General features: G+C 35.8%; 1 protein-coding gene across 2 annotated transcripts in view; it reads left to right on the top strand.

Annotated features, from left to right (window-relative positions):
• ADCY8 (adenylate cyclase 8) overlaps positions 1 to 25,344 on the top strand; it is a 120,091-nt gene that overhangs the window by 55,690 nt on the left and 39,057 nt on the right. For both annotated transcript variants that reach the window (XM_019614245.3, XM_010709320.4), the window contains exons 5-7: positions 6,822 to 6,949; positions 16,359 to 16,517; positions 20,491 to 20,761. In XM_019614245.3, the coding sequence (XP_019469790.2) occupies positions 6,822 to 6,949; positions 16,359 to 16,517; positions 20,491 to 20,761 (558 nt within the window). The remainder of the gene's footprint in view (positions 1 to 6,821; positions 6,950 to 16,358; positions 16,518 to 20,490; positions 20,762 to 25,344) is intronic.

The raw sequence follows: 25,344 nt of genomic DNA, 5'->3' as shown, positions 1-25,344 counted from the left end.
GGAGCAGAAAGGTGATTGTCTTCCTGTACTCAGCTCTGCTGAGATTACATCTTGATTAATGTGTGCAGTTTCATACCCTTGCTACAAAAAAGACATCAAGGCTTTGGAGCATGTTCAGTGAAGGGCAACAAAACTGGAGATGGGACTCAGGCACTAGTCTTATGGGGAATGGCTGAGGGAACTGGGATTGTTTAATCTGGAGAAGAGGAGGCTCAGGAGAGACCTTATCACTCTCTACAACTACCTGAAAGGAGGTTAGGGTGAGGTGGGCAGTCAGCCTCTTCTGTGTAACTAGCAATAGATCAAGAGGGAATGTCCCCAAGTTGCAGCTGAGGAGGTTCAGGTTAGATATTAGGAAAAACTTATCTGAAAGAGTGGTCAGACATTGAAACACATTTTTCAGAGAAACACGTTTCTCAGGGCATCAAAGCCTTCTTTGTATTCTCCATAACGAACACTCATGTTGCAATGTTTTACTATCCCCAGCCACATTTAATTCTGAGGTGGCAGTGCTTTTTTTGTTTTTTGGAAATGATCTTCAAGCGTACCACCCACAGCATTCTAGAATTCTTAGCAAAACCATCTGTTTAAATGTATAGGCCAGTGTGACTCCCTCCATTCTTATGTGTTTGGGGTACTGTATTAATAAACAGAATTAACTGGATTAAGATCATACAAATATTATCTTTAATTAATTATGAGAACATTATACGAATTAATAGTAACACAGGAAGTGTCTGTTCTTTATTGTGGTCCAATGTTTTTTCCTCCTCACTAGCATCAATAATTAATTGCCTAATACTGGTGAATAACAAACATTTATAAACAATAACATTAATATGATCTATTATGCTGGTATCTAGCATAAAAATATTTAAGTATCCCTTGATCCAGGCAGAAGATGCAAGATGGTGCCTTGCCACATATTTTCCTTCATTTATATGACAGTAAAGAATTCTGGCAACCATCACCCAAATTCTGATCCTCTTTTATGGAGGACTAGACAATTTCCTACCATCTGGCTCTGTCAAGGTCTCAGTTCTGTTTCTAAAAGCGGCAGAACTGCAATAGAAGGAATTTGGATGGACATCTTTCTCCATCCCATCCCAACTAGCCCGCTGCTTAAGAGCCTTTGCCTAGATCCCATTCATGCTGAGAAAGACCTTTTATCTAGGTATCCTCTACCTCTGGCAAATGTTTCAGAGTTGAGCTATTGTATATTAGGGCCAGTCTCTTGCTTCCTCTTTCTCTGCCCATTTTTAAAAAGATCTGCAAGTATTATCTCTTTGTTCTTCAGTTCAGACTCAGTAATTTCTCATCCACAGCGTTCTAAATTTTAGCTTGGTATTAGAAAAAATTGCTAATGAGGACTTCCATGTGGGCTGAGCTGTTCACTAGCCTATGGGATTCTACTGAAAAGTAGGTGAAGTTATTAAATTACCATAGGCAGATAGAAAATGCAGTGTAACTCACAAAACACAGTCACTTTCCGCGCCTTCTCTCTCCAGAAATTTAGCCCAAGGAAGCAAGAAATATTAATGAAGTTTCTGACTGCATCTTTCAGTAACTTGATATTTGAGCGACTCATTTCTTCAGCTCCATTTTATGCCAATTTACTTTGCTCACATTGAGGGTGTATTTAATAAGCCTAAATATAAATCATTCAAGTGCATGAAGCAATTGTCTGTGAAAGAACTGCATATTTTGTTTTCTCTGGATTAAGGTGATTTGAAAAAGACTTTTAATCAATGGCCTCTGAATTCATCTTGAATTACTACTATTAATAGCTGAGTGTTTGAGCTTCCTCAACATCCCCAGGCAAAATTTCTACTGATTTCAATTGATCTTGGCAGAATCAGGCCCCTTAGTATTTCACTTGTATCAAATGAGAAGCTGCAGATAAGTAGAAAAAAAGTCTGTTTGTGACATGCTTAGAAATTAACTGATGCCATCAGCAAATGTCACTAATGTGCCTAAGATTGGATATTGATGTGAATGTCTGTACAATAACATCTGTTACATACATGTCAAAGGAGAACTTCTGGAACTACTTGTGGGAAAGTGAAGGAAACTAGAATAAAATAAAAATCATAACAGCATCAGACTAGTGTAAGGATTTAACACTGCAGCATAATATCTGCCACATCGAAATTCCCTAACAGCATTTTCTTTTATTTAACTCATTTACTGATTTTACAGTTACTTCATGCATTTTTTCTATTTTCCATCCATTTCATTTGATAGCAATGGGCAACTTGTTGACGATGTTGCATTGAGATGTTGCTAAAAAGTTGAGTCAGAGCTTTAGAGGGTGTAGAAAGTTGGTCCTGAATGTTATTGTTAGTGGTTTTATATCACTGTAAGGTAGGTAGAAACTCAAAAACTGTCTCCAGTTTTCAGATACAGGATGGCTACACAAAGGACACACATTAGCCAAAGAACTACACATCTAACCCTAAGATACTAATTCATTCAGCCTGGTAAAGCATCTAGTTTAAGTTGGAGGTGCGATTCAACTAGAGTTGTCACATGGGATCTCAGGAGACCACGCACCCCTGTTTTGACAAAGCAGATAATATCAGCTCTCTGTTCTTCCAGGCAGTTGTTTTGAAGTATATTTTACTAATGGAAATGTTTCAAGTAACACAAAATCCACAGTTTACATGCAAAATATTTTTGATGAGAATAATAAGGAATGTTTAATAGAGGTAAAGAAGATATAAACACACTAACACATCAGTCAGAGCAATTCAACAAACAAGAAAAATTAGGAAGACAAAAAGTAATTTGTGTTTGTTGCCAATAGAGACATCCTGCATGGTTCTTGCACCACCTTAGAGGGACGTATGTCTTTTGTCATGTGACGTCTATTAGTCCTGCATAGGTGCCTCACATACCCAGGGGTCTTTCCAGTGTACCATAAGCTTATGTGCAAACAATTGAATTGAAACCCAGATAATTGCTTTCGCTGGGAACTGAATTACTCTAGGCTTCACTGACTGCATTGCCTGGCTCTCTTTGACTATGATGGCAGCCTTGGCTGTTGGATGACATATGGACACCTATATATAGTCATCTCTTTTTGAATATTTCTGTAGTTGCTATCTTCTTCAACTTTGGCAAATGAGCATAAAGATGATATATGAAGATGACATTCATGTGCAGCTGAAATGATTTCCTGTCACATGCACACACAATTGCATACATCAAACCCTCATTAATAAGTCTCGATGTTCATTAAGATTTTTTTTTCTTATTTTTATCAAAATCACATCTTTTTGAGCTGATCAGCCTTATTCTGGTTTTCAGTGAATGAGGAGACATGCAGCCATGACACAGGTCTCTATGTCTTTAATAAAATCAGTTTTTCGGTAATTTTAAATAAAGCCTTAAGACCAAGCAGATGAGTTTTTTGTTTTTTGGTTTTTTTTTTTCCTGCTGCAGATAAAGTTTTCTAGTTGTGTTGAATTAGATGCTCACATTTCCCACATCTCTAAGTGGGCAGATACCACAGGAACAAGACTGCCTGGTCAATGTTGTATGTAAAAATGTAATTATTATACCAAGCTATGTTCAGACACATCCTACTTTCCTGGAAATTAAATCTTTTTAATATTTTCTAATTATTTCCCTTTTATTTCAAATTTTACTGTGAAATTATCAGTTGCAATTTATGTGTGGTGGATTTGAATACCATTACAGTGATGCCTTTTGCTTTACTGCACTTCAATCAAATTGATATGTTATAAATGCTCCATATACTTCATAGATGTAAAAAGCAAATGGTAGAGTGCAAAATCCATTGGATAGCACAATTAGCAAAGCCAAATAACAGAATCCATGCTTTATAATATCTTTATTTCTTTGCTATTTTTCTAACTGGAGAGCAAAGTTTTAGTAGATTTTATCATGTGAGATTTCAGTTGCAACCTTATAAAATATAAGTTGATACTTATTTGTGTGAGCCTGTAGACAGGTTGAAGAGAAGGGGACAAGGGAGATAAAAAGTTACATGTTTAACTTGTCAATGCAGAAGTCTGATTTTAGTTTTGATTTTAATTGTGAAATATTGAAATCTAGGCACTGAACCCTTAAAGCCAGCTAGAGTATACGGTATACATACTGTATTGTAGCATATATGGTATATAGTATACATAGAGTAAATATATATACTATACAGTGTGTGTGTGTATATATCTATATCTATCTATCTATATAATAGTATACAGTATGGTCAAGGCTTCAGTCATCTCCTATTAGTGGTTTAAGGAGACCTCAGGGTCAATCACTTTCTAACTTTCTCTCAGTGCTCAGAGCAGATTTTACCCTGTTTGGCACATATAAATCTTCAACTGACTTCAGCAAAAGCTTTGGGTACGAAGTTTTTGGGCAAATGTATTTAAGTAGAAGAGATTTGCAAACAAATCATACTGTGCGTTGGTGCAGTCTCAGCTCAAGCAGTGTGTGAAGTTTTGGGGCTACAATATAAGAAGAACATAAAACTATTAGAGTGTTCAAACGATGTCTACAAAGATGGTGAAGGATCTGGAGGGGAGCAGCTGAGGTTCCTGAGTGTGCTCAGCCCAGAGCAGAGGAGCTGAGGGAGGCCTGATGGCGGCTGCAGCTCCTCACAAGGAGTGGAGGCCAGTGCTGAGCTCTGCTCTGTGTGACAGCGACAGGGCCCGAGGGAACGGCATGGAGCTGTGTCAGGGAAGGGGCGGGTGGGGGTTAGGAAGAAGTTCTTCAGCTGGGGGTGATGGGAATGGAACAGGCTCCCCAGGGCAGTGGGCATGGCCTGAGCTGCCAGAGTTTTAGGAGTGTTTGGACAACACTCTCACAAATTTGTTTTTAGTATTTGGCAGTCCTGTGTAAGGCCAGAAGTTGGACTTGATGATTCTTGTCTCTTCCAACTTGGAATATTCTATGACTATATGATTCAAAGTGCTTTGATTTCTTTTGCAACTTTGAGGTTTTTAAAGCCTTATCTGATATTCTGTACAGAGCTTCATTCTTCCTAGGCAAAATCTTGAATTATAACCTGGACTTCCCTTCACTGGGCCAGAACTCAGTCCCTGAGGCACTGTCCTAATTTGCTCCTGTGACCTTCGTAAAGTTGTTTAATCCCCAGTGGCACTAGCATACTCCCACTCTCCTTGGATTAGTGTAGCCTCCACCTCAGGTTGCCACAGACAAAGAGAAGAAAAAACTGAACTAAATACCACAGGCTGTATTTTACTGTCATCTAATGAAGCAGTTTTAGAAAATGTTATCCTTCTTCCTGATAATGACTGGTCTTCATTTTGATGTCCTCTGATTGGAACCTTTACTGACTGCGTACTAATTGTGCATTCCTTATTTTAAAGATTTGCCAAACATGGAGATGGTTCCCTGACTGAACTTGTAGTACCTGCTGCCCCCAAGCACTTGCAGTTGTGTCTCAAGTTGCTATGCTCTCTGTTCTTCTGCATTGATTGCTACCCCTGGGTGCCAAGTCAGCAGATTACTTTGAGCATGTTTACAGCTGATGTTAGGCTTACTTGTTCTACTTGTCTGGGAACTGCAAAAGTTTTGGCAATCCAGGTTTTTTTGCTAAAAAGATCTTCTGAAATAATTTCCCAACCACACTGCAGTGTGTTCTTTCAGTCTACAAGGATACTGTTAGTAAGTATTTAAGAAATGAAATTCAGTACTTGCTCTTAGGGTAAAGGATGATTCTAGTTGGGTGCCAAGTAAATATATTTTTTCCACAGAAAATGCCGAACACAATATAACAATTTTGGTGTTTTTAGAATTCAGATAATTAGTCAGCTCCTATAGCTGTTGAGAATCCTTGAGAATGGCAGTGGAGACTTTAGGTGGCAAGGAATTATCAGTGGAGGAAAAAAAAAGAAGTGTTCTTGTTTTTTTCCATTTATTCCCAGTGTAAAAAGCAGCAGAAAGAATGATCTGAAAGAATATAGCTTAGGCTGCATCCTTCATTATCTAAACTGGCATTTCTGAACCCTGGCCTAGATTCCAGCCTCACATTGATGAAACCTTTCTCAACATCAGCAAGGACACTTCTTCATAAAATAATACAAAAATTGCTATCAATCTTTTTTACTGAAAATATAAAGATAATTTATGTCTAAATGGAAATAAATCAAGATCACGTTAGATCACTCAGAAAATAATGCCTCCTATATATTTCCATAGAAACTACAACAGATAAAAAGGGAAAATAACATTATTTGTTAGAGCAAATTCTCAGCTACAAAACACTTTTTGAACATAATCACCACCATTAAGTACAGATTTTTACCAGTAATGAACAAGAGCCTGCATGCCTCTCTCATAAAAATCTGTACCAGCAAAGCTGAGCCACATTCACTGTTGCCACTGCTGAAATGCACCATCCATAGCCTTGCTGTACTTACATCCATTGTTTGCTCTTCATAAATGTTCAGCAGTGTGTCAGTGGGTGCCTTTTTTTCCTCATGAAGGAATTCAATGACACTCCTTTGCATCATTTGCACTTCCATGTCAGACACCATTTTGACAGACTGCCCCTCTACTGCCTTCTGTTACACGGCAACAAAATGTAAGGCGATATTGGTGGGAAGATTCAACCTCTACTGCCAAACCACCAACATCCACCTCTGATGTTGCAGGCCAATATAATAAGATAGGAGGCATTGCATTGGAGCAGCCCTCATAACAATTTCAAGCACAAAAAATCCATTACCTTTTTTTTTTTTTCACTACTTTTTCTAACCAGTTTCATGTTCATCTTGAAATTGAGAGAACTTAACTTTTCTTTCTCCATTAACACTTTTCTCTAGGAACATCACTGTCTTAGAATAAAGATCCTGGGAGACTGTTACTACTGCGTGTCTGGGCTCCCAGAACCTCGCCAGGACCATGCACACTGCTGTGTTGAAATGGGGCTCAGTATGATAAAAACTATCAGGTAATACTATTTTCTTTCTTCTTGTTTTATTGCTTCTGACAATGCCCCGTACTGCTATTAATAATGTTATTACTAGACAAATAATTCTTAGGGTGGTTCGGAAACCTCAGCATAATCACTGTGAAAGCAACAGAATTTCTCCAGTCCACATAGAGCACCGTATTTATGGGATGAGATACTAAATGCTACTTTGCCTATCAGCAATTTCCAAATTAAGGCATTTCCACTGCTGTATATTTATTGGTTTTATTATTGTTTATTTTATTAAAGATATTATTTGAAACAATTCAGATTTCTCTGCCTCAACCTCATCTTAAAAATAACAGCAGTGTTAAGTGAGAACTGTTAAGATCCATATGGCATATCACTCCAATGCACAGAGAGGTAGTTGTTACATGCTTTGCAGGAGCTGGTCCAATGATCTCCATGACAATGGAAGATACATAGAAAACCTTCACAAGAGGTTTTCTTATTCTTTTTATCCACTATATCAATTTTTGTGGCTTTTATCTTTTTTGAGTTGTTCTTCAGTTGCTGTCTTCCTTAACAAAATGTTCTCCTCTTCTCTACTTGTTTTACCATGCAGTCTGTCTGCCTGCTTATTTTCCAGACTACTCTCTCCCTTTAATGAGTATGTTTCATTATGTACATTAGAGTGTTATAGTGTACTGCAGCTACATTATAGATAACTTAATAGAGAGAAAATTTAACAAAAATAAATTAATGGAAAATGTAACTGGATAATGTTTATGTAAAAAGGATATTTAAGAATGTTGGTTCAATTATCACAGAATAAATGTTGAACAAAGTAATCAGTATTTTGCTTCAGGAGTCCACCCAGGGAAAGTGAAGTATGAATTAGAAAAAATAGATTGATGGGAAAACATAGTTAAAAATACTTGGAGACACACATGAAATCATTTGCATTTGCTTGGTAATACAATGTGCAATGAACCCATCGTAAGTTATTTTTCTTTCTAAATTTCTCTGAACATCATTACTTCCATGTAAGTCTCTAAAACTATGGTGTCCTCTTATGAACGAAGATTCAAAGATAGTACTCTAGAAAAAGTGATAGTCTAGTTTTAATATCCTAAGTGATAGGTGAGTTCAGAAGGAGTTGTGAAATCAAAGTCCATTAAGATATTGGTCATCCCAGGCCAATTCAGTTCACATTGTTTCCAACTTGTTTGATAAATGCAGCATTGAATTTCTAGCCATCTGATATTTTTTTTCCCCGAGCTTTTCTTTTCCTGTTGTTGAAGCACTTATCTCAGTGTGCATTTATATACTTACCAGAGAAGATCACTCCTTCTATAGAATATTACAAATAATTCAGTCCTCGTGTCTGAGAGTACTTGGAAATTTCTACTGTCTCTTAACTGGAACTGAAAATGATAGAACTCTCTCATGATTAAAATGAAAAAAAACCTCCTCTTTTTGAAAAACTGAATTTCTACTAAGAATTGGGGATTTGATCTAAAACCTGCAAAAAACAAAAACAAAAACAAACAGATTATTATATTTTATCTGCCCCTAAAGTTTTCATGAAACAAAAATTTCTTATGTTCAAAAGAAAAGAGAGATGACTCAAGATATGAGAAATTATCCTTTGGCTTCACAATTATATTCAATTATATACAGGAATTCAAAGCTTCTTGCAAGGCAGATAATGATTACAGGAAAAATCCAAACATTTAAAGATTACTGATAAAGGTGATATGAAACTAATAAAGGTGACATGCAAAGCTCTTTCTTAGTTCTAAAATCTCATTTATGATTTAGCTGAAGCACTCAACCTAGCTTAAGATGTAGACATTAAAACCAAACAGAAAAAAAAAAAACAAAACATACAAAAAGAATCCTCAAAATGGAGTTTATGCAACAGGATCCCATTTAAATTGGGGTTTAGGCACAAAAATCACAGATTGAAATCCATATACTTTCAGAACTTTTCACTCTAATAGCAGTTTAAGGTCTTTGTGTAATTAAGACAGAAGGAATCTTTAAATTAATAGACTAGATTTTCATCTTTAGGTCCTCTAATATCTTCTAATTTCCCTATCAACAATATGTAGTTGAGAGGAAGGATCAGTATCTAACTGCAGATGAGGAACTGCCCCCAGATCTACCATATCAGGATATCATTACTGAATTTTCCTGCGAGCCTTCTTGATAATTGTTTTGTCAGCAGGAACATAAAAAGAATGCAAAATCTGTTTGTTAGATAACCTGTGAAACAAGGACATCTTGGACAGATTGAATCTTAAACGATTTCTGGGTGTTTTAAAATGCCTCATATACCATACATTTAAAGTGCTAATTCATTATTAAGTGAGGTTCTGCATCTTGATCTTAAGGGCTCTAAACTTGACTCTTAAGGGCTCTAAACTCACGTCTTGCTGCTTCATTTCTCTCTTCACAGATATAGAGAGCTGTTCAGAGCTCAACCAAGCAATGCAGGATCATAGTTTTCTCTGTAATCTTTCACGCATCATTGTTCTTGTTACAAAGCTTATGCAAGAAAAGCCTTTATGTATTCCATTCTGTGTTGTACTTTGCTCCCTTGATAATCGAGCACAGTAAAAGTATGACTTTCGTCCATTGGAAAGTTCCACAAATTCTGATTTTTACTGTGAAGAAAGGGAGCTTTTCCCTATCATATGAGAGAAAAAAATCCTAATAATTACTGTCTTGTGATCTCCTGTAAACTGTTTTTAGATGCAATTGAAAATAGAAACTAAATAAAAATAATAAGCTCTTTATAATAGTTCCATTTATTCAGATGAGTCCCACATCTTTTTGTATGCTGTGCAAATCTTCCTGTCTTAAATATATTGTATTAATGTCTGTCTCTTCTGACAGTTGATAAAAATAAAATAGTACAATAATGTTTAGTCATGAGATGATTATATTTGATTTTAATACCTATGTGCTAAGCTGAGGGGATGTCAGAGAGGGAAACTAAAACTATAATTGCTCTTACCTATTAAAAAAAAAAAAACAACTCTATTTTATCTTTATTGATACATTGGGAGAAGAAAATTTGTAAGAAAAAAGCAGTCATCAGCATTGTGTGTTAATGAAATTCCAAAGCTGTGTTGGAGTGTCAGATGGATGGCATTATGAATGTGTGATAAAATTCAAGATAGGAGAACCTACTTGCTGACAGTCAAGTATAGAACATGAGCTCAAGACTCAACAATAAAATGAGGTTGGACTTAATGATATGATCTCTTCTTCAAATATATTTAAATGAATATGAAATTGATAAGAGGAAGATACAGAACACTAAAGTAATTCTAAATTAAGATAATTTCTAAATATCACATTATGCTCCAGATAGAGATGAGCATGCTTGTTCACTGAACTTTTCGTTTCTTTGTGAGATATGTGACAGTGAGAGCAACAAGGGAAACTCAGGGAAAAAGTGAAATAAAGGAACAGAGAGGGGAATTATGAAAGGGAGAGAGTGTGAAAAAAAAGAATTGTTAAGAGAAGTAAAGGAAATAACCATAAAGGAATTTCTACTTTTGAAATGGAAATTTTAGAAAATAATATGTCAATATCAAGACTGAGATGAAAACAATGATCTTGATGTCATGTTGTCCCTTTAAAGAGCTTGTTAAGCATTTTTATAAGGACACGGGGAAAAGCCATACTATTGTGAAGCAGTAGTACATTAAAAGTAAGAAAATTACTTAGGCTGATTTATTTAGATTATATTAAAAAAAAAAACAAACACATAACTGAGAAGTTGTTTTGTAGGAGGTTATTAATATGGTCTGACAACACTGGATTTAAAAATGGGCAACAGTATTACCATAAGAAGTGGCAGCTTTTCCTGGAAGAAAGATTTCCATCAGATGCAAGTTACTGAATAATAAATTCAAGTGGTTAAAATGTACCAGACTGTGTTGCATGGGATGTCAGGTTGGACAATGTAACTATCACCTCTGCTCTTTAGTTTTGGACTCAGTATAGTTCATAGGACATGTTTCCAAGAGTTAAAGATTGCTTCCTTAACCACCACCTTCTCAACTATCATTAATCCTAAATTTTGGAGATTGTGTAAGGCTTGGATATTCAAGGACTCACTGCATAGTTTAATGATGGAAATCCAACTACAATTCACATAAATGATGGAAGTTCAAGCAGGTCTTTGTGCTAGTATATTTATTTGGTAAATCATGGACTTGCGAATGGCTTGCTGGATTATTTCCCACTAAAATACCAGCTGAAAGAGTAATTATTTTGACAGAAAAATCACTGCCAGTTTACCATGTAGGCTAAACTCCAGAAACTATCCATAATAAGTTACTAATATGAACATCAAATCATAAAAAAAAAAAAAAGAAAAGAAAAAAATTATTTTAGATGATCTCAGTGACTGATCTGCTGGTTTTCTGCTTTTTACATGAATAAAACCTCAGTCTGTAACTCCATCAATTGAGTATTAACATAAAATCATGTAGTGATCAATGCTTGTTAAATAAGTTACTTGTGCTCTGAAGCAGCCAGAAACTGCTTTCATATTCCATGATTTTTCATGCAATTGATATATTTCTGGATTCCTTCCACAGATTCTTTCTTGCACAATACACAACGCTCAGCCTATGCTGGAGAGAGCTCAGATTCATATGAGACAAAATAATGCTTCACAAAACCAAAAATTATTGCTTGCCTTCATTTCAAAAGTTCTAGTTCACAAGTTCAATGCCTTTCAGACACAAGCTCTATCATCACATCCACATGCCTATTTCAGCCATTGACAATGAAGGAACAGAGCAGCAGGACAGTCTGTCTTTGCCTGTTTTTGCTGCTGGGTGCTTAAATAAATTGAACTATGTAGTGATTAATCAGCTTGTGCACCTCTAAGAACTCTTTTCTTTGAAAATGCCACTAAATACTATCAAAGTTACCCTGTCAAGATAGCATATGTGTAAATAGCTTGTTTTCAAATGAAAAAGCAGATTTCTGATAATATGTTTTGTAATCCTTCATGGTTCCTCTCTGCTGCTCAGAGCAGAAAGACCTTAAACAATGGGAATGCAGAAGTAATTTGCTCATATTGCTATAGTATCAGTCTGAGCTCAGAGCAAGTCAGTTACATTAACAATAAATCTGGTGATATGAGATAACAGTTGCTGCTGACTCTGGGATCCAGCTCTCATTCCAAGGTAAACCCATTCTGAACTATTTTAAACTGATTTCTTGGGATATTATCTGTCTTACTTTGTAAATTCAGTGCTTTGTAAAGTCCATCTGCAAAATGTTATATCCTGTGAGTCATGTAGCTGTACTCTTTGAAGCCTTCAGTACTTTAGTGTGCCCTGTTACCTAGCTTTTTATGTGTAATGGATGTCTCTTTTGCAAGGATGACACAGCTCCCAGAGTCATATTAAAGAGAGCAGCCACCTCAGTTCGTCTTGTACCTTCTTATATCAGTCCAAAAGTGCATTTGAATTCTTTAAAGAAGCTCCACAATTCTGTTAGGCTCAACTGAAAAGTCTCAGAAGATCTCAGACTGATTGCTAGTCCTGCCTCCTGCTCAAAGGGCCAGCTGTAACTCTCACTTAGTTTACAGAGCACAGATTTCCCAGTTCTGTTATAAGTACGTGAAAACAGCAATGACTATGCCTCAACAAGTCTCAGAGAGCAAACTCCTGAAATGGTAAAAGAAATAGTCATCCAGGGGAATAAAAAATAATGTGCTGGAGATATTTTAAATATCTCAGTTGGCAAATAGGGCCTTGCAAAGTGAAATTGATTATGAGGGATAGTGTTGATCTGTCACTGTCTAAACATACAACATGTGAGTTGCAGGGCATTCCATTTTCTGGCAGCTACATAAAATGTTGAAAAGCAGATTTCAGAATATTGGCTCGTGTTTTCATGCAAATAAAAAAGCCTCAATTTACTAGCATAAAAAAAAAATCAAACATCCATCAAAGAATGCTGGACAGAAGGAGATGTCAAGATCCAATTAAAACCAATGAAATGTTCATCACTGATTTGATTGAAATGAGATACAGCAAGAATAGCAACAGTCACAGTTTCATTTCATGAGGCAGTTTTTGAGGTAAACTGAGCTGCATTATAGATCATCAATAATTCAACTTCATTTATGTGCTTTTCCAAAGAATTTCCAGAAAGCCTTAAGCAGCTGAAGAAAATTCATTCATACTTTAATAAATTTAAGAAGCAGAAGAACTGGAGAATGCAGAACATGAATATATGGAAAGAGCACTTTTTTTATTTTTATTTTTTTCCAATATCTAGTACATGGTATGATTTATTTATTTATTTACTTATTTCCGAATAAATGAGAACTACTTCTTCCTAAGACTAAGAGGACTCAGGTTCTGTAGTTTTAGAGTTTTTAATACTTCTGTCTTACAACAGTATATAAACAAGACCTTGTGAAATAACCAACAGACTTTCTGTTAGGAATTGGATTTGAATACGTAGACATCTATCGTACAGTCCCTTTCTCCACATAATTCTGAAATGCCTCACTCCACATTACTTCAAATTTTAAAGAAAAAGAATTCTGTGACTTTTTACACACAAATCATTCATTTCATTTTTCAACGACAACTAGTTATTTATTATTCAATTTAAAATCTTCTAACAAAAGTTTGGCTAAATCTAAAGTATCCACAAACACATTCTCAACAGTTCTGTTCTCAATTTTGCATTGCAAATAACAAAGCAATGGAATAAGGACCAAATCTCCATCATGCTTTTGATTCATATTCTGGACAGATTCTGTTTAAATATATCCCAGACTGCCTGTGGCTCCATTCAATCAGGTCCTTCCATATAATTGATCTCCTACCTATCAACATAAGAACATATTGCTGTGAAGGGCAAGTAAGAGGAGAATATGATGATATGGCCCTGCAGGCGTAGCAGCATGAAATCTGACAGGAAAACAGAACAGCCCTAAGTCAGAAGATGCATGCAGGTGGCCAAATCCCAGCTCACCACAGATGAAGAACTGAGATCAAATACCTCTTCAGCAGCAGACATGGAAAAGTTTCTGGGAGGTTGTGAAAGATAACAGATGAGGCAAGAAGGAATATAGCTTTGCATAGAGTCTCTAGTGTCATATAGGAGGCGGTATGGAATCAGAGCTACCTGCAGTTTTCAATAAATGCAGAAGCTTTCTTGATCATATCTTGATCAAATAAATGATCAAAACTTTCTCAGCACACGATCATATTTTAGGACAAAATTGTTGAAATCCAGCAACTCCTAGGGAACGCTCTGGAAAAAAAGGGAAGTCTTGCTCGATTGCGGCATCTTTCGTATGTGTTCTCTACAATGAGATCAGTGTGCATTAATTCCCATACAGCATACAAATATAGGACTATAATTTACAATGTTTAATTTTAAATGATAGTATTTACTAGCATTTAAAATTTAATCTCATCTAATAGAGAGTGTATATATATGCACAGACACACAATTAACCTATTTTAATAAATGTAAGGTCCTTCTATTTTGTGGATCTTTCAGTGAAAATCTTTTTGCTCAATTACTCCTCTGGATCTAATTAGCATTCTATTTCAAGATAAAGAAATTAGACATAAAGTGAGAAATAATGATCTGGGTCTGAAGGAAAGAAAAAGGCAGACTGGGGAAACAATTTTGTGGGGGGTAGTTGATAATTCCTCTGAGAGTTATGAGTGTTTAGATATTTTTGTAGCATACCTATAAAAACTCTTCATAACACACTACAATTGTAGTGTTCTTACTTCTCTTAATCTCTCACGATACATAAGGAACTTCTTCAGTGTAGAGGATTTGTTTTCAAGTCCCATGTTCCAATCTCAGGTGATAATGTGTGTATTTAATTTTCATATTTCAAGCCCTCTTGATTGCAAAATAAAGAATTTTTTAGATGAAAACTATATACAATTTAAACACAGATAATTGTCCTCCCAAAGCTAATTCTTTTTTATTTTCTTATAATTAATGCTGTATAAGTCTCTTCGTTTTAAAAACCTGAAATATGTTAGCTTCATGAAACCATGTAAAGGTCTTCTCTAATAGACAAGCAACTGCACTGGGATATCACGTACACACTTTTCTCCAGGGGAGAAGGTTTGGGATTATGAAGACTAATTGCTTATTTTCAATTCCTCACTATTTTTTATGATTAATTTATCTCAATTTTGAAACTGTTATTTCATTATTTTTTTCATATTATGAATCAGTGCCCCTGTTGCAATAACAAAGGGCCACGTAATGAAATGCAGTGAGTAGTTTTCTCCTCGAGAGAAGGTCAGTCAAGGTGATGACTGAGGCAACTGAGGCAATGGTTTTGCTTCAAAGTTGTGAAATAGGGCTGGTTATTCTTTGCTTCCTCTGTGATCTGGTTGCCCTACTGTTGATGTCGGTGATCACAGAAACTGAACTCTTGACAGAGATACAGCTTGTTCGTAGACCAACATTAGTAACATGCTTTTCCTATCTTAAGCAAGCTATTCAAATGTGAATGAACACTAGCTCTACCAGTATTTTTTGTGCAAATAATTGTGTTGTTACATAGGATGGACTGGAAAAGTTCTCTCTTTGTCATCCTAATGGATATTGAACAATTATCATAACTGTGAGTTTCCTATGATGAAGTGCTTAACTTTCTCAACACTGACTTGGAAGAAGTAGTGCTAGGTTTAAGTGACTGTAGCTGCAAATAACACATTTTCTCATATCAGAAAAAGAAGACATTATTTTAACACAATGAAATTCTGTTTATGACTCACAGATAAATTAATTGAAAACAGTGTTGGAGCAAAGTCCCTCTTCTGAGCCTGTTAACAAATGCATTTTTGTGTGTTTACTTTTCAACTGTGGTCTTCACCACTATACTGAATTGGAACAATTTATTCTGACCAAACCTCATGCAAATAATTCACCTTTGGACAAAAAGCAATGGTTAAATTTCTTACAAAAATAAGTATTTTTGAAATTTTGACGTTAATTAAGAAAGCAATAAAATATGAAAGTATATGCAGATTTGATGATAGCAATTTTGGTCATGTTTTTGGTAGTTCTTTAATAATTCTAAGGTGACAAACTCAATGACTTCAATTAATCTTTTCATTCATGTTTTTCTCTTCTTATCTTTTTCTTTCTGCCTGATAGGAATAATATATGTGCCACTGAACTGTGCATGCAACTAAGTGCTTAATGATAATCTGTTTTTTATAGTTATTTCATTACTACCTGGACTTTACTACTTAGAAAGGTATCTCTTCATTTCGCAGATCGAGTGGCTATTTACACAAAACTGACATTGTATTTTGCGTTGTATTATTTCCTAAAAATACAAAAAAATGTGGCATATAATTTCATGCGCCTGGTCTTTTTGTTTGTTTGTTTTTGCTTTGTTTAACAGATATGTTAGGTCAAGAACAAAGCATGACATTGACATGAGAATAGGGATACATTCAGGATCAGTTCTGTGTGGAGTGCTGGGCCTGCGAAAGTGGCAGTTTGATGTCTGGTCATGGGATGTGGATATTGCAAACAAACTCGAGTCTGGTGGAATTCCTGGGTAAGGCAACATGCATTTCCCACAGCCAGAAAACATTGTCAACACACTGTTAATATTTCCAATTCTTTCCATTATTTCATAAACTATAATTTTGGGTGGTTTGTTGGTTTACTTGGTTTGCTTTACTTTTTCTTCTGTTTTATGATTGGTAAGGTTGATGTGAGGTTACAGACAGAAACAGTGTCGAAATGGTCTCCATGCAAAGGCATTGGAAAAGATAAAAGTATTTCTCCTCTTTTGCCACCTAAGATTTCACAAAGATGGTCAGTGGTGGTATTCAGGCTATATGGTACACAGAGATAGCCCAAATATCTCTGTTAGCTGTTGACAATTCCTGAGTTTATCCAGGCTTCATTTTGCTGTTGTGAGGCATGCCAATGCTATTTATTTTATTTCATAATATACAAAGTATGGAAAGATATCTGTCTTCATAGGTCACTATGCTAACAAGGAGGTATGGACACTAGGCTTTTATAATCATAGACTATCCCAATGGGAACCACAAAGATTCGTGAGTCCAACACCTGGTTCCACACAGAACCACTCTAAAATCAAACCATATTTTTGGGAGTGCTTTCCGAAAGCTTCTGGAATTCTTGCAGCTTGGTTCAGTTACTACTGCCATGGTGAGCCTGTTCTATTCCCACCACCCTTTGATGAAGAACATTTTCCTAATAACCAACCTGTCTGTCACCTGTCACAGCTCCATGCCATTCTCTTCAGTCCCAAGGAACTCTTATAAATATTTAATGCTTTAGCAGATGTTTTGAGACTTTTTTTTCTTTTTCTTTTTTTTTTTTTTTTTTTGCCAGCCAGCCTATATATGAAAATATATCACTTTCCATTCACCTGTTTGGTTTCCCTTTATCTGCACCTGGGGGATAAAATATTATTTTTACCTGACACTACATGTACCTCACTGAAGTTTGGAAGTTGCATATTCTATGTTTGAAGCAACAATAATGATTGCAGCAATATTCTATACACTACTAGTTCCCTCTTCTGTTGCTGAAAGATGTAGAAAAGACCACAATACAATGATGCAACTTTTGGCAATGGAACATAGAAGTAAAAGCCATGGACACTGTTATACAGAAAAAGTTTAAAGTGATGCTATCATCTTGTCTGAGAGAGGTTTTGAGTGACAGAGGATTTAAGCCATCTAATCTGAGTCATGCGCTATGCTCCCTATACCTACATCAGGTTATGTCAGAACTGTCATGTTCCAAGGAAAATATAAAATTATTTGGTTTATTCTGTGTTTGTAAATGTGGACTCTCTCCACTCTTTCCTTCAGTGGGTCCTTAAGGTATTCTATATTCTTAGGATCAGCAAAAAATGAAACTTTGCATGCTCTGAAAATAAATTTTATACTCTGCGTATGTCACCGGTGTATAAAATTTCAGAAAAAGAAAATTACTTTCTCTGCTGCTTATCACACGAAAGCCTCAGATAACTAGGAAATGTCATATGCTGCTTAGTTAGCATGAGCAAAACAATTATCTACACCAGCAAAAAGAGTAGTTTATTGCTGTTAATTCATACAAGTAATACAGTTATTAATGAATAACTCAGCGAGGACACCACCTTGCTGGTGTCAATAAAATGCCTGACTAAGCTGCAGTCTATTGGAGCGGAGTAATTTCCACTCTCATATATCCGTTTGCTAACAGAGCAAAGCCTGTACGTGACAGCAGTTCACTAAGTCTCTCAAGGCAGTGATTTACATCAGACTTTCCTGGTACGCAAAGCAGATTTCCTAGAGCAGTTAAGGTCCTTTCAGCCTCTCCTCACTTCTCCCCATGTAAAATCATATAATATTTTTTAATAAACACTTCTGCCAGCTTCCCATCTTCTAATTTTTTTTTTTTTGGTACATCTAGGTATTAATCTACTTTATTGAACTGGCAGAAAACTTAGCTAATAATTAATTTTCCAGAATGCATCATTGACAGGTTTTACTTAAAGTTTTTGGCTTGGTATGTTTTCAAAACTAGGGTAGGCTATACTTTTTTCTTTTTGGTGCTCATATTCCTGACATAATACATTTGTATGAAATTGAGGGAGTCTTATTTTTTTTTTTTAATCAGTGCAAAAGGTGAAATCCAGAAATATTTTTAATCTGCCAGTGATTTATTAATACTTGATCCACTAAAGGGTATTACATCAGTAGCCAGCTCCACACTATAGTTATCATTCCCATTATAAAATCCATCTTTCAAGCTTTTCTAATGCAATCTTCTAAAATTATATTAGGTTGAAATTCAGTACAAAGATAGTCACCCTAGCAACTAATGTATCATTTTCTTTTTTTTCATTCTTCTTTTCTTTTGTCTTCCACTTTTTTTTTTTTTTAATTAGTAGTTTACTTCAATAAATTCTACCCCATTCAGGTTTTCTAAGGGCTAGGACATGCATTGTCTAATATATCATATGACCTGGTTTGAAAGTCCAGGCCAAATCTTGCTTATATTTTGAGAAATCATTTTACTCTTCTTTTTTTGATATTTGTTTTACTGAGATTTGTTTATAACAGAGTGCTAATCTCTGTGAACATATAACAGCATGACTTTAGCCAGTGAAAGTTTTACATAATCTGTGTTGTCTTGGGAAGCAGAGATGGGGTAAAAAAAAAAAAGACTAAGCTCAAATTTTTGATCTTTTAATTATAGACCGATATTTAATACTTCATATAGACCCACTGATTGTCTTGGGCATTTCACAGTGACTAAAGATAATCAGCAATTGATTCTTCTGGCAATACCTTCACATCACATAGACGCTTATAGGCTTTGCACTCCATAAATATTTTTTGCAAATTAATTTTTTAGACTCATTTTTTAAGTTCTGGAAAAAAGTTCCCTGGGATTGTCTAAGTATTGTTTCTTTCCATGGAGCCAAAACAATTTCTAGTGCATGAGGAAAAATTCCTAAGTGTGTGTCATAAAGAAATGATGAATTTTAGCTAACTTTGAATTTTATGAATCTGCAAGCCTGATTTTCCGAAAGTGCTGTGTGTCCAATTTTTTTTTTAAAAGAACAAATTTTGAAGACATAGTGCCTTTATTTTTTGAGTTAGCTAAATGTCTAATGAACATCTTCTCATGCTGCATTTATAATTTTGTTTTGTAAGGTATTGCATGGCTAAGCACTTGGAAGTGTTTCAGAGGTGTCTGCAATTTATCTTACATGTAGGATGTGGAAGATTTCTGAAAGATAGGAATAAGAAACATCTATTCTATTTTGTTTTAACTGAATTTATTTCTGTCCTTCTCAAGCCATCATAACTATGGCGAAGAAATTCCAAATAACAAACTCCTCCAAGTTTGTTTAGAAAATCTCTAAAGATCTACATTCATACTTTTCCAAAATTTCAGCTCTTCATATGTCATCTCTTTGATTTGTTACATTTACTTTGCAAAAGATTTTAACATCACTCTTATTAGAAATTATCATCCCACTTGCCTAGCACTGGGCTAGTTTGTATAACTATTCCCTAATTCATGTCTGATATAATCAGATTATTAAGTTAAATAGTCTATGATACCTCAACTAAGAGAATGAAATTAAAGAGCCTTCAAACAAACTGCTCTAATACACACCATATTATTTCTTGACCATATCTACCTGAAGTGGCAATCTGGATTCACTTTCAATCATATCTTACTCAGAAAGTTATTTCACTAAACTATTACTGTGAACAAAGTCATTAGATCTGAATATCAAAGAGTTTTTCCTGTGACAGAACTTCATGCATTCCTGAGATCTTGTTGGTAAAAACAAGACAGCACTTGCCCCCAAATCACTTTTGTTGAATATACTATTTCATTTTCATAATATAAATCATCATATACAACATAAATACTTCTATTTATCTATCATGTTAACATGGTACAGAGTTCACAAAACTCCTTGCTACCTATTTATACTAGAGTACAATCAGTTTTTGCTACTACTTATTTCACTTATGCAGGAGAATCCACATCTCCAAAGCCACTCTGGACTGCCTGAATGGGGATTATAAAGTTGAAGAAGGGCATGGCAAAGAACGCAATGAATTCTTGAGGAAACATAACATTGAGACTTATTTAATTAAACAACCTGAGGAGAGTCTGTTGACTTTGCCTGAAGATATTGTGAAAGAGGCTGTCAGCTCCTCCGACAGGAGAAACAGTGGGGCAACATTTACCGAAGGATCATGGAGCCCTGAACTTCCATTCGATAACATAGTGGGAAAACAGAACGTAAGTCAAACTTCCTTTAATGTCATGTAGTATGAATGCATGCTTGAGTGCATTTCAATAATGGAAGCCTCAGAGAAAACAAATTCATCTTTAACCTTTTCTCTAGCGCATGCTGTAAAAGCAGATGATTAAACAAATCTTTTCAGGGCAGAAATAAATCATGCATCCAAATTGGGGAAATGCCAGGGGCCCAGGCATTTTCTTTCTTCTCAATTCTATTTCCCAACTCTAATTAAATACTACACAGCTTAGTTTTAATTGAACCAGTCCTTAAATAAATAAATTAAATATAAATTTAATGTAACTAGCTGGGAACATTCTAGTTGAAGTGTGTATCTCATTGCATAGCTTCAATGCACTACCATCAAAGCAAAAGATGTGAATGAACTTTCTGCCAGAGGAAACAACATACTGTAATTTATTGATATATAAGGGAAAGAAAAGAGTTAAAAAAAAAACATGCCTTGCAAAATAATTTATCTGTTCTGTCTTCCTCTCTCCTCTCCTTTTCCTCTCCTCTCCTCTCCTCTCCTCTCCTCTCCTCTCCTCTCCTCTCCTCTCCTCTCCTCTCCTCTCCTCTCTCTCTCTCCTCTCCTCTCCTCTCTCTCTCTCTCTCCTCTCCTCTCTCTCGTCTTCATTTCACACCCCTCTTCTCCTCCTCTTAAAAAAAAAATAATAATACAACTTAAATGGTGATTTTAAGGCATAATGAAGGTTCACTAGCAAATGAATTAGATCATAAAGTCACGAGTAACTTGATATAAATACGAAACAACTGACACTCTTCCTCATCAGGTTTTCCCAAAAGCACTGCACTACTAGCACATCGGGTAAAAGCAATACCTATACAGTCATAGAATTTGCTTGCAAAGTCTCTTTACCTAGAAGAAATAAAGGTTAAAATGCCCTCAAACACCTCTCTTTACACTGCACTTGAAAGGTTGATGAGTCTTTATGAAACAAGGTCAGCTGCAGTTATATTCAGTTTTTCTGAGTGATCTGTAATGACATGATGCATTCTTTCTTCTGCCGCACATCCTTAATCTTACCTGTCTTCATTGTCTGTTGAACTTCAAGTATTGTTGTGTGGAGGTCTTTCTTTCTCAACTATTTTCTACTTCTTCCAAATCTGCTCTGAAATGATAAGTTTTCACATTCAAACAGTCCATGGTGGTATCTTCATCTCTTCAAACTGAACTGGAGCATGGTATAGTTTGCTGTGATATAAAACACTTGTTTATATATGTTCTGTACATCTGTGTATCTGTATGTACACTGCCTTTCAGTATTATCTGTATCTCTTTCTATATATTCTCATTTCATTAGGAACAGAGATATGAGTGCATGCTGCTGTGCCTATCTTCTGATGTCTCTCTCTTTGTTCTTCTTTCCCTTTAAGACATTCCAATTTTTATACTTCAAAAAATCTATGGAGAATAGGCTATCATTTCATTGTTCATTTTTTCAGCTAAACCTGACCTTGATGCTAACAATAAAAAGAAATAAAATACAGACCTACTCTTTCTATTGCATTTTTGAACAACTCTCACTTAATGAACTATTTACAAGTTCATGAAAATTATTGAAGTAGGCACAACTAAACTATTGTCTGACACCAGATATTTGTTTTTTGGCAGCAAATTATCTATTTCTAGAACTGTTTCTCACTTTTTTTTTTTTTTTTTAAAGAATAGAATGTAATAGAATTTGGTTTTGTACTTGAAGTAACAAGAATTTTGTATTACACAGCTCTCTTGCCCAAGTTCAAATTCACTGCTATGCATATTCTTTACCTCAACTTCATTTTGCATGGGTAGCATAAGTCAGTGAATTGAAGGTGTCTTGATGTGAGTGAGGAAGAGAATAACCATCTTTATGAAAAGAATCATAGATTTTAATAAAAGCTGTAAGAGTCTATTTAACAGTTATAACCATAAAGCTTAGGTCTGGTTTTAGGTAAGCCTAGGATACAAGTGTTTACTCTGAAATTGAACTCATGCTTAACTTGGATGGAACTTTCTGTAATTGATACAGGTGGTTGGGTTTCTCTTCTAAAGCAAAGAAAGTCAGAGAGAAGATATTCTATTTTAAGACTGTGGATTTGGATCATTTTCTGCACCTTACAGAGGAAGTAGCTAAAAGCAAAATATGGTGACCAGATGTCAGGCCGGAGTCCACAATGAGACTGTAATGACATGAATTAGACAAAAGTAAATTTAAATATCTGTGTCTTGGCTGAGCATATTGTAGTGATAACTTAGCAGTTATCAAAAAAACTATACTTAAAAGAGCACCCAGGTAGCAAACAGGTATAAACAGCAGGATGAAATTTGGCTCAAAGTCAAGGCACCTACACCTTTTGTCTACTGACTGTATCAGGTGTTAACCTCCCACAGAGCTCAGTTCCCAAATATAAGGGTCAAATGCTATTTGTGGTATTCCAGGATGTGTGAGAAATTCGCATGCCATGTTAAACCAGGCACCTATGAATGACCTGTGGTCATCTGGACTATTTGCTAAAACCAGGAAGAGATTCTGTGACATCTCATGTACTGTGAATCAGCCATGCTGAAAGTGAATGCATCAACTATCTAAATAGGCCTCTAGGCTTCACCGTATTGAATAGGAGCTTCATACAATTTAAATGTGGCTATCTACTGCAGTTTAAGAAATCTTAGCAAACCCCAGCTGGTCTCCAACTGGACCAACAGTGGATGGAGCTTCTTTAAGTTCTATGTCACATCTCTAGATACTTTTCCAGGATGCCTTAAGGCATCTTAGCTGACAACAACTGCACATAATTGACCAACTGAAAGTATCACTAAACACCTGTAGGATGCAGTTGACACACCAGATGGATGGAATGCTATCCAGAGAGACCTAGACAGGATTGAGCAGTGGGCCCAGGTGTACCTCATGAGGTTCAACAAATCCAAGTACAAGGTCTTGCACATGAGTTGAGGCTACCCTTACTACCACTACAAGCTGGGGGATGAAAGGACTTGGTGCAGCCTTGCTAAAAAATACCTGGGCTTCCTGGTGGATGGGAAGCTGCACATGAGCCAGTAATGTACCCTTGCAGCCCAGAAAGCCAACCAAATTGTAGGTTGCATCAAAAGAAGTGTTGCCAGTAGGTTGAGGGAGGTGATCACTCTGTACTGTTGAGGCCTCATCTGGAGTACTGCATCCAGATGTGGAATTTTCAGTACTGGTGGGACATAGACCTGTTGGAGTGCATCCAGGGGAGGGCCACAAAAATAGTCTAAGGGGTGGAACACCTCTCTTACAAGGACAGGCTGAGAAAGCTGGGGCTGTTCAACCTGGAGAAGTCAAGTCTCTGGGGAGACCTGAGAGCAGCCTTTGAATATCTAACGAGGAGCTATAGGAATGAAGGGAATAGACTCTTTAGCAAGGTCTGTGGTGACAGAACAAGGGGAAAAGATTTTAAGCTTAAAGAGGGCAGATTTAGGTTAGGTATAAGGAAAAAGATTTAAGAGAGTAGTGAGGCACTGGAAGAGTTATCCACAGATGTGGTGGATGCTCCATCCTTGGAGACTTCAAGGTGAGGCTTGATAAGGCCTTGGTCAACATGATCTAGCTGTGCGTGTCCCTGTTCATTGCAGGGAAGTTGGACTAGATGACCTTCAGATGTCCCTTCCAACTCTAAGGATTCTTTGATTCTGTGATTCTATGAATTTTACTTAGATGTTTTTTTCCCCATTTTTTAAATATCTAAGCATGTATTTCCCTATTTCCTTAGAAGATCTGGAGTTTGATAGATGAAGAAAAACAAATGGAAATCTTTCCAAGAGATTTATAAATATCAATTATTACAAATGTCCCTTCTTTCTGAAATCAGGATGATTGCATTTGTTATATTGAAAGGAAGCAAAATCTAATTCCATAGTACTTTTTTTTAAATGTCTATAAAATATCTCTAATGTAGGGTGTATTTTACTATTTGCTTGCTTGCTTTTAATTCTTCCTATACAGAGATACAGAGACAAAATATGGTTAGAACATATACATGGCCAATAATTTGCATGACATTTTGCTTTATTTGTAATAGTATTTACTCTGAACCAATTGTCTTACATTTGTGTGCTTGTGTAAGGGAGAGACTTTGCTAAACTCAGATACAAATTTTCTTATTTTACTCTGAAACTAAATACAATTTCAGAGTCCATTTTTGCACCAATACTAATGACTGTTGCCATACTGTTGACATTATGCATGTCTATCCATTATAGATTTTAAACCAGTTCATACATTCAGCAGAAAGACAGTTCTTCACAGTAATCAAATTCTAAAATGTAATTTGAAGAAAACATAGTCTCTTTCTAGAATGAATTGAGAACATTCCCTTTGTGTGAATAGAACATAATATTCAACTAAAACATTAAGGACCTTCTCCATCCTCACTTTCCATGAAGATATCAGTATACACAACAGGATCTAATGTGATCCTGTTCTTTAACAGTGACTTCAATCTCTCTTGCGAGATTTCATCCCCACAAACTGATAACAACTTTCTTGTAATGCTCAGTTTAAAAAAGATAGAAATACCTAAATTAAAACAGTGT

This window comes from Meleagris gallopavo, chromosome 3 (assembly GCF_905368555.1).
Source record: "Meleagris gallopavo chromosome 3, MGAL_WU_HG_1.1, whole genome shotgun sequence".
Classification (NCBI taxonomy): domain Eukaryota; kingdom Metazoa; phylum Chordata; class Aves; order Galliformes; family Phasianidae; genus Meleagris; species Meleagris gallopavo.
The sequence above is the reverse complement of the archived record's forward strand: the minus strand, read 5'-3'. Positions and strand labels throughout refer to the sequence as shown.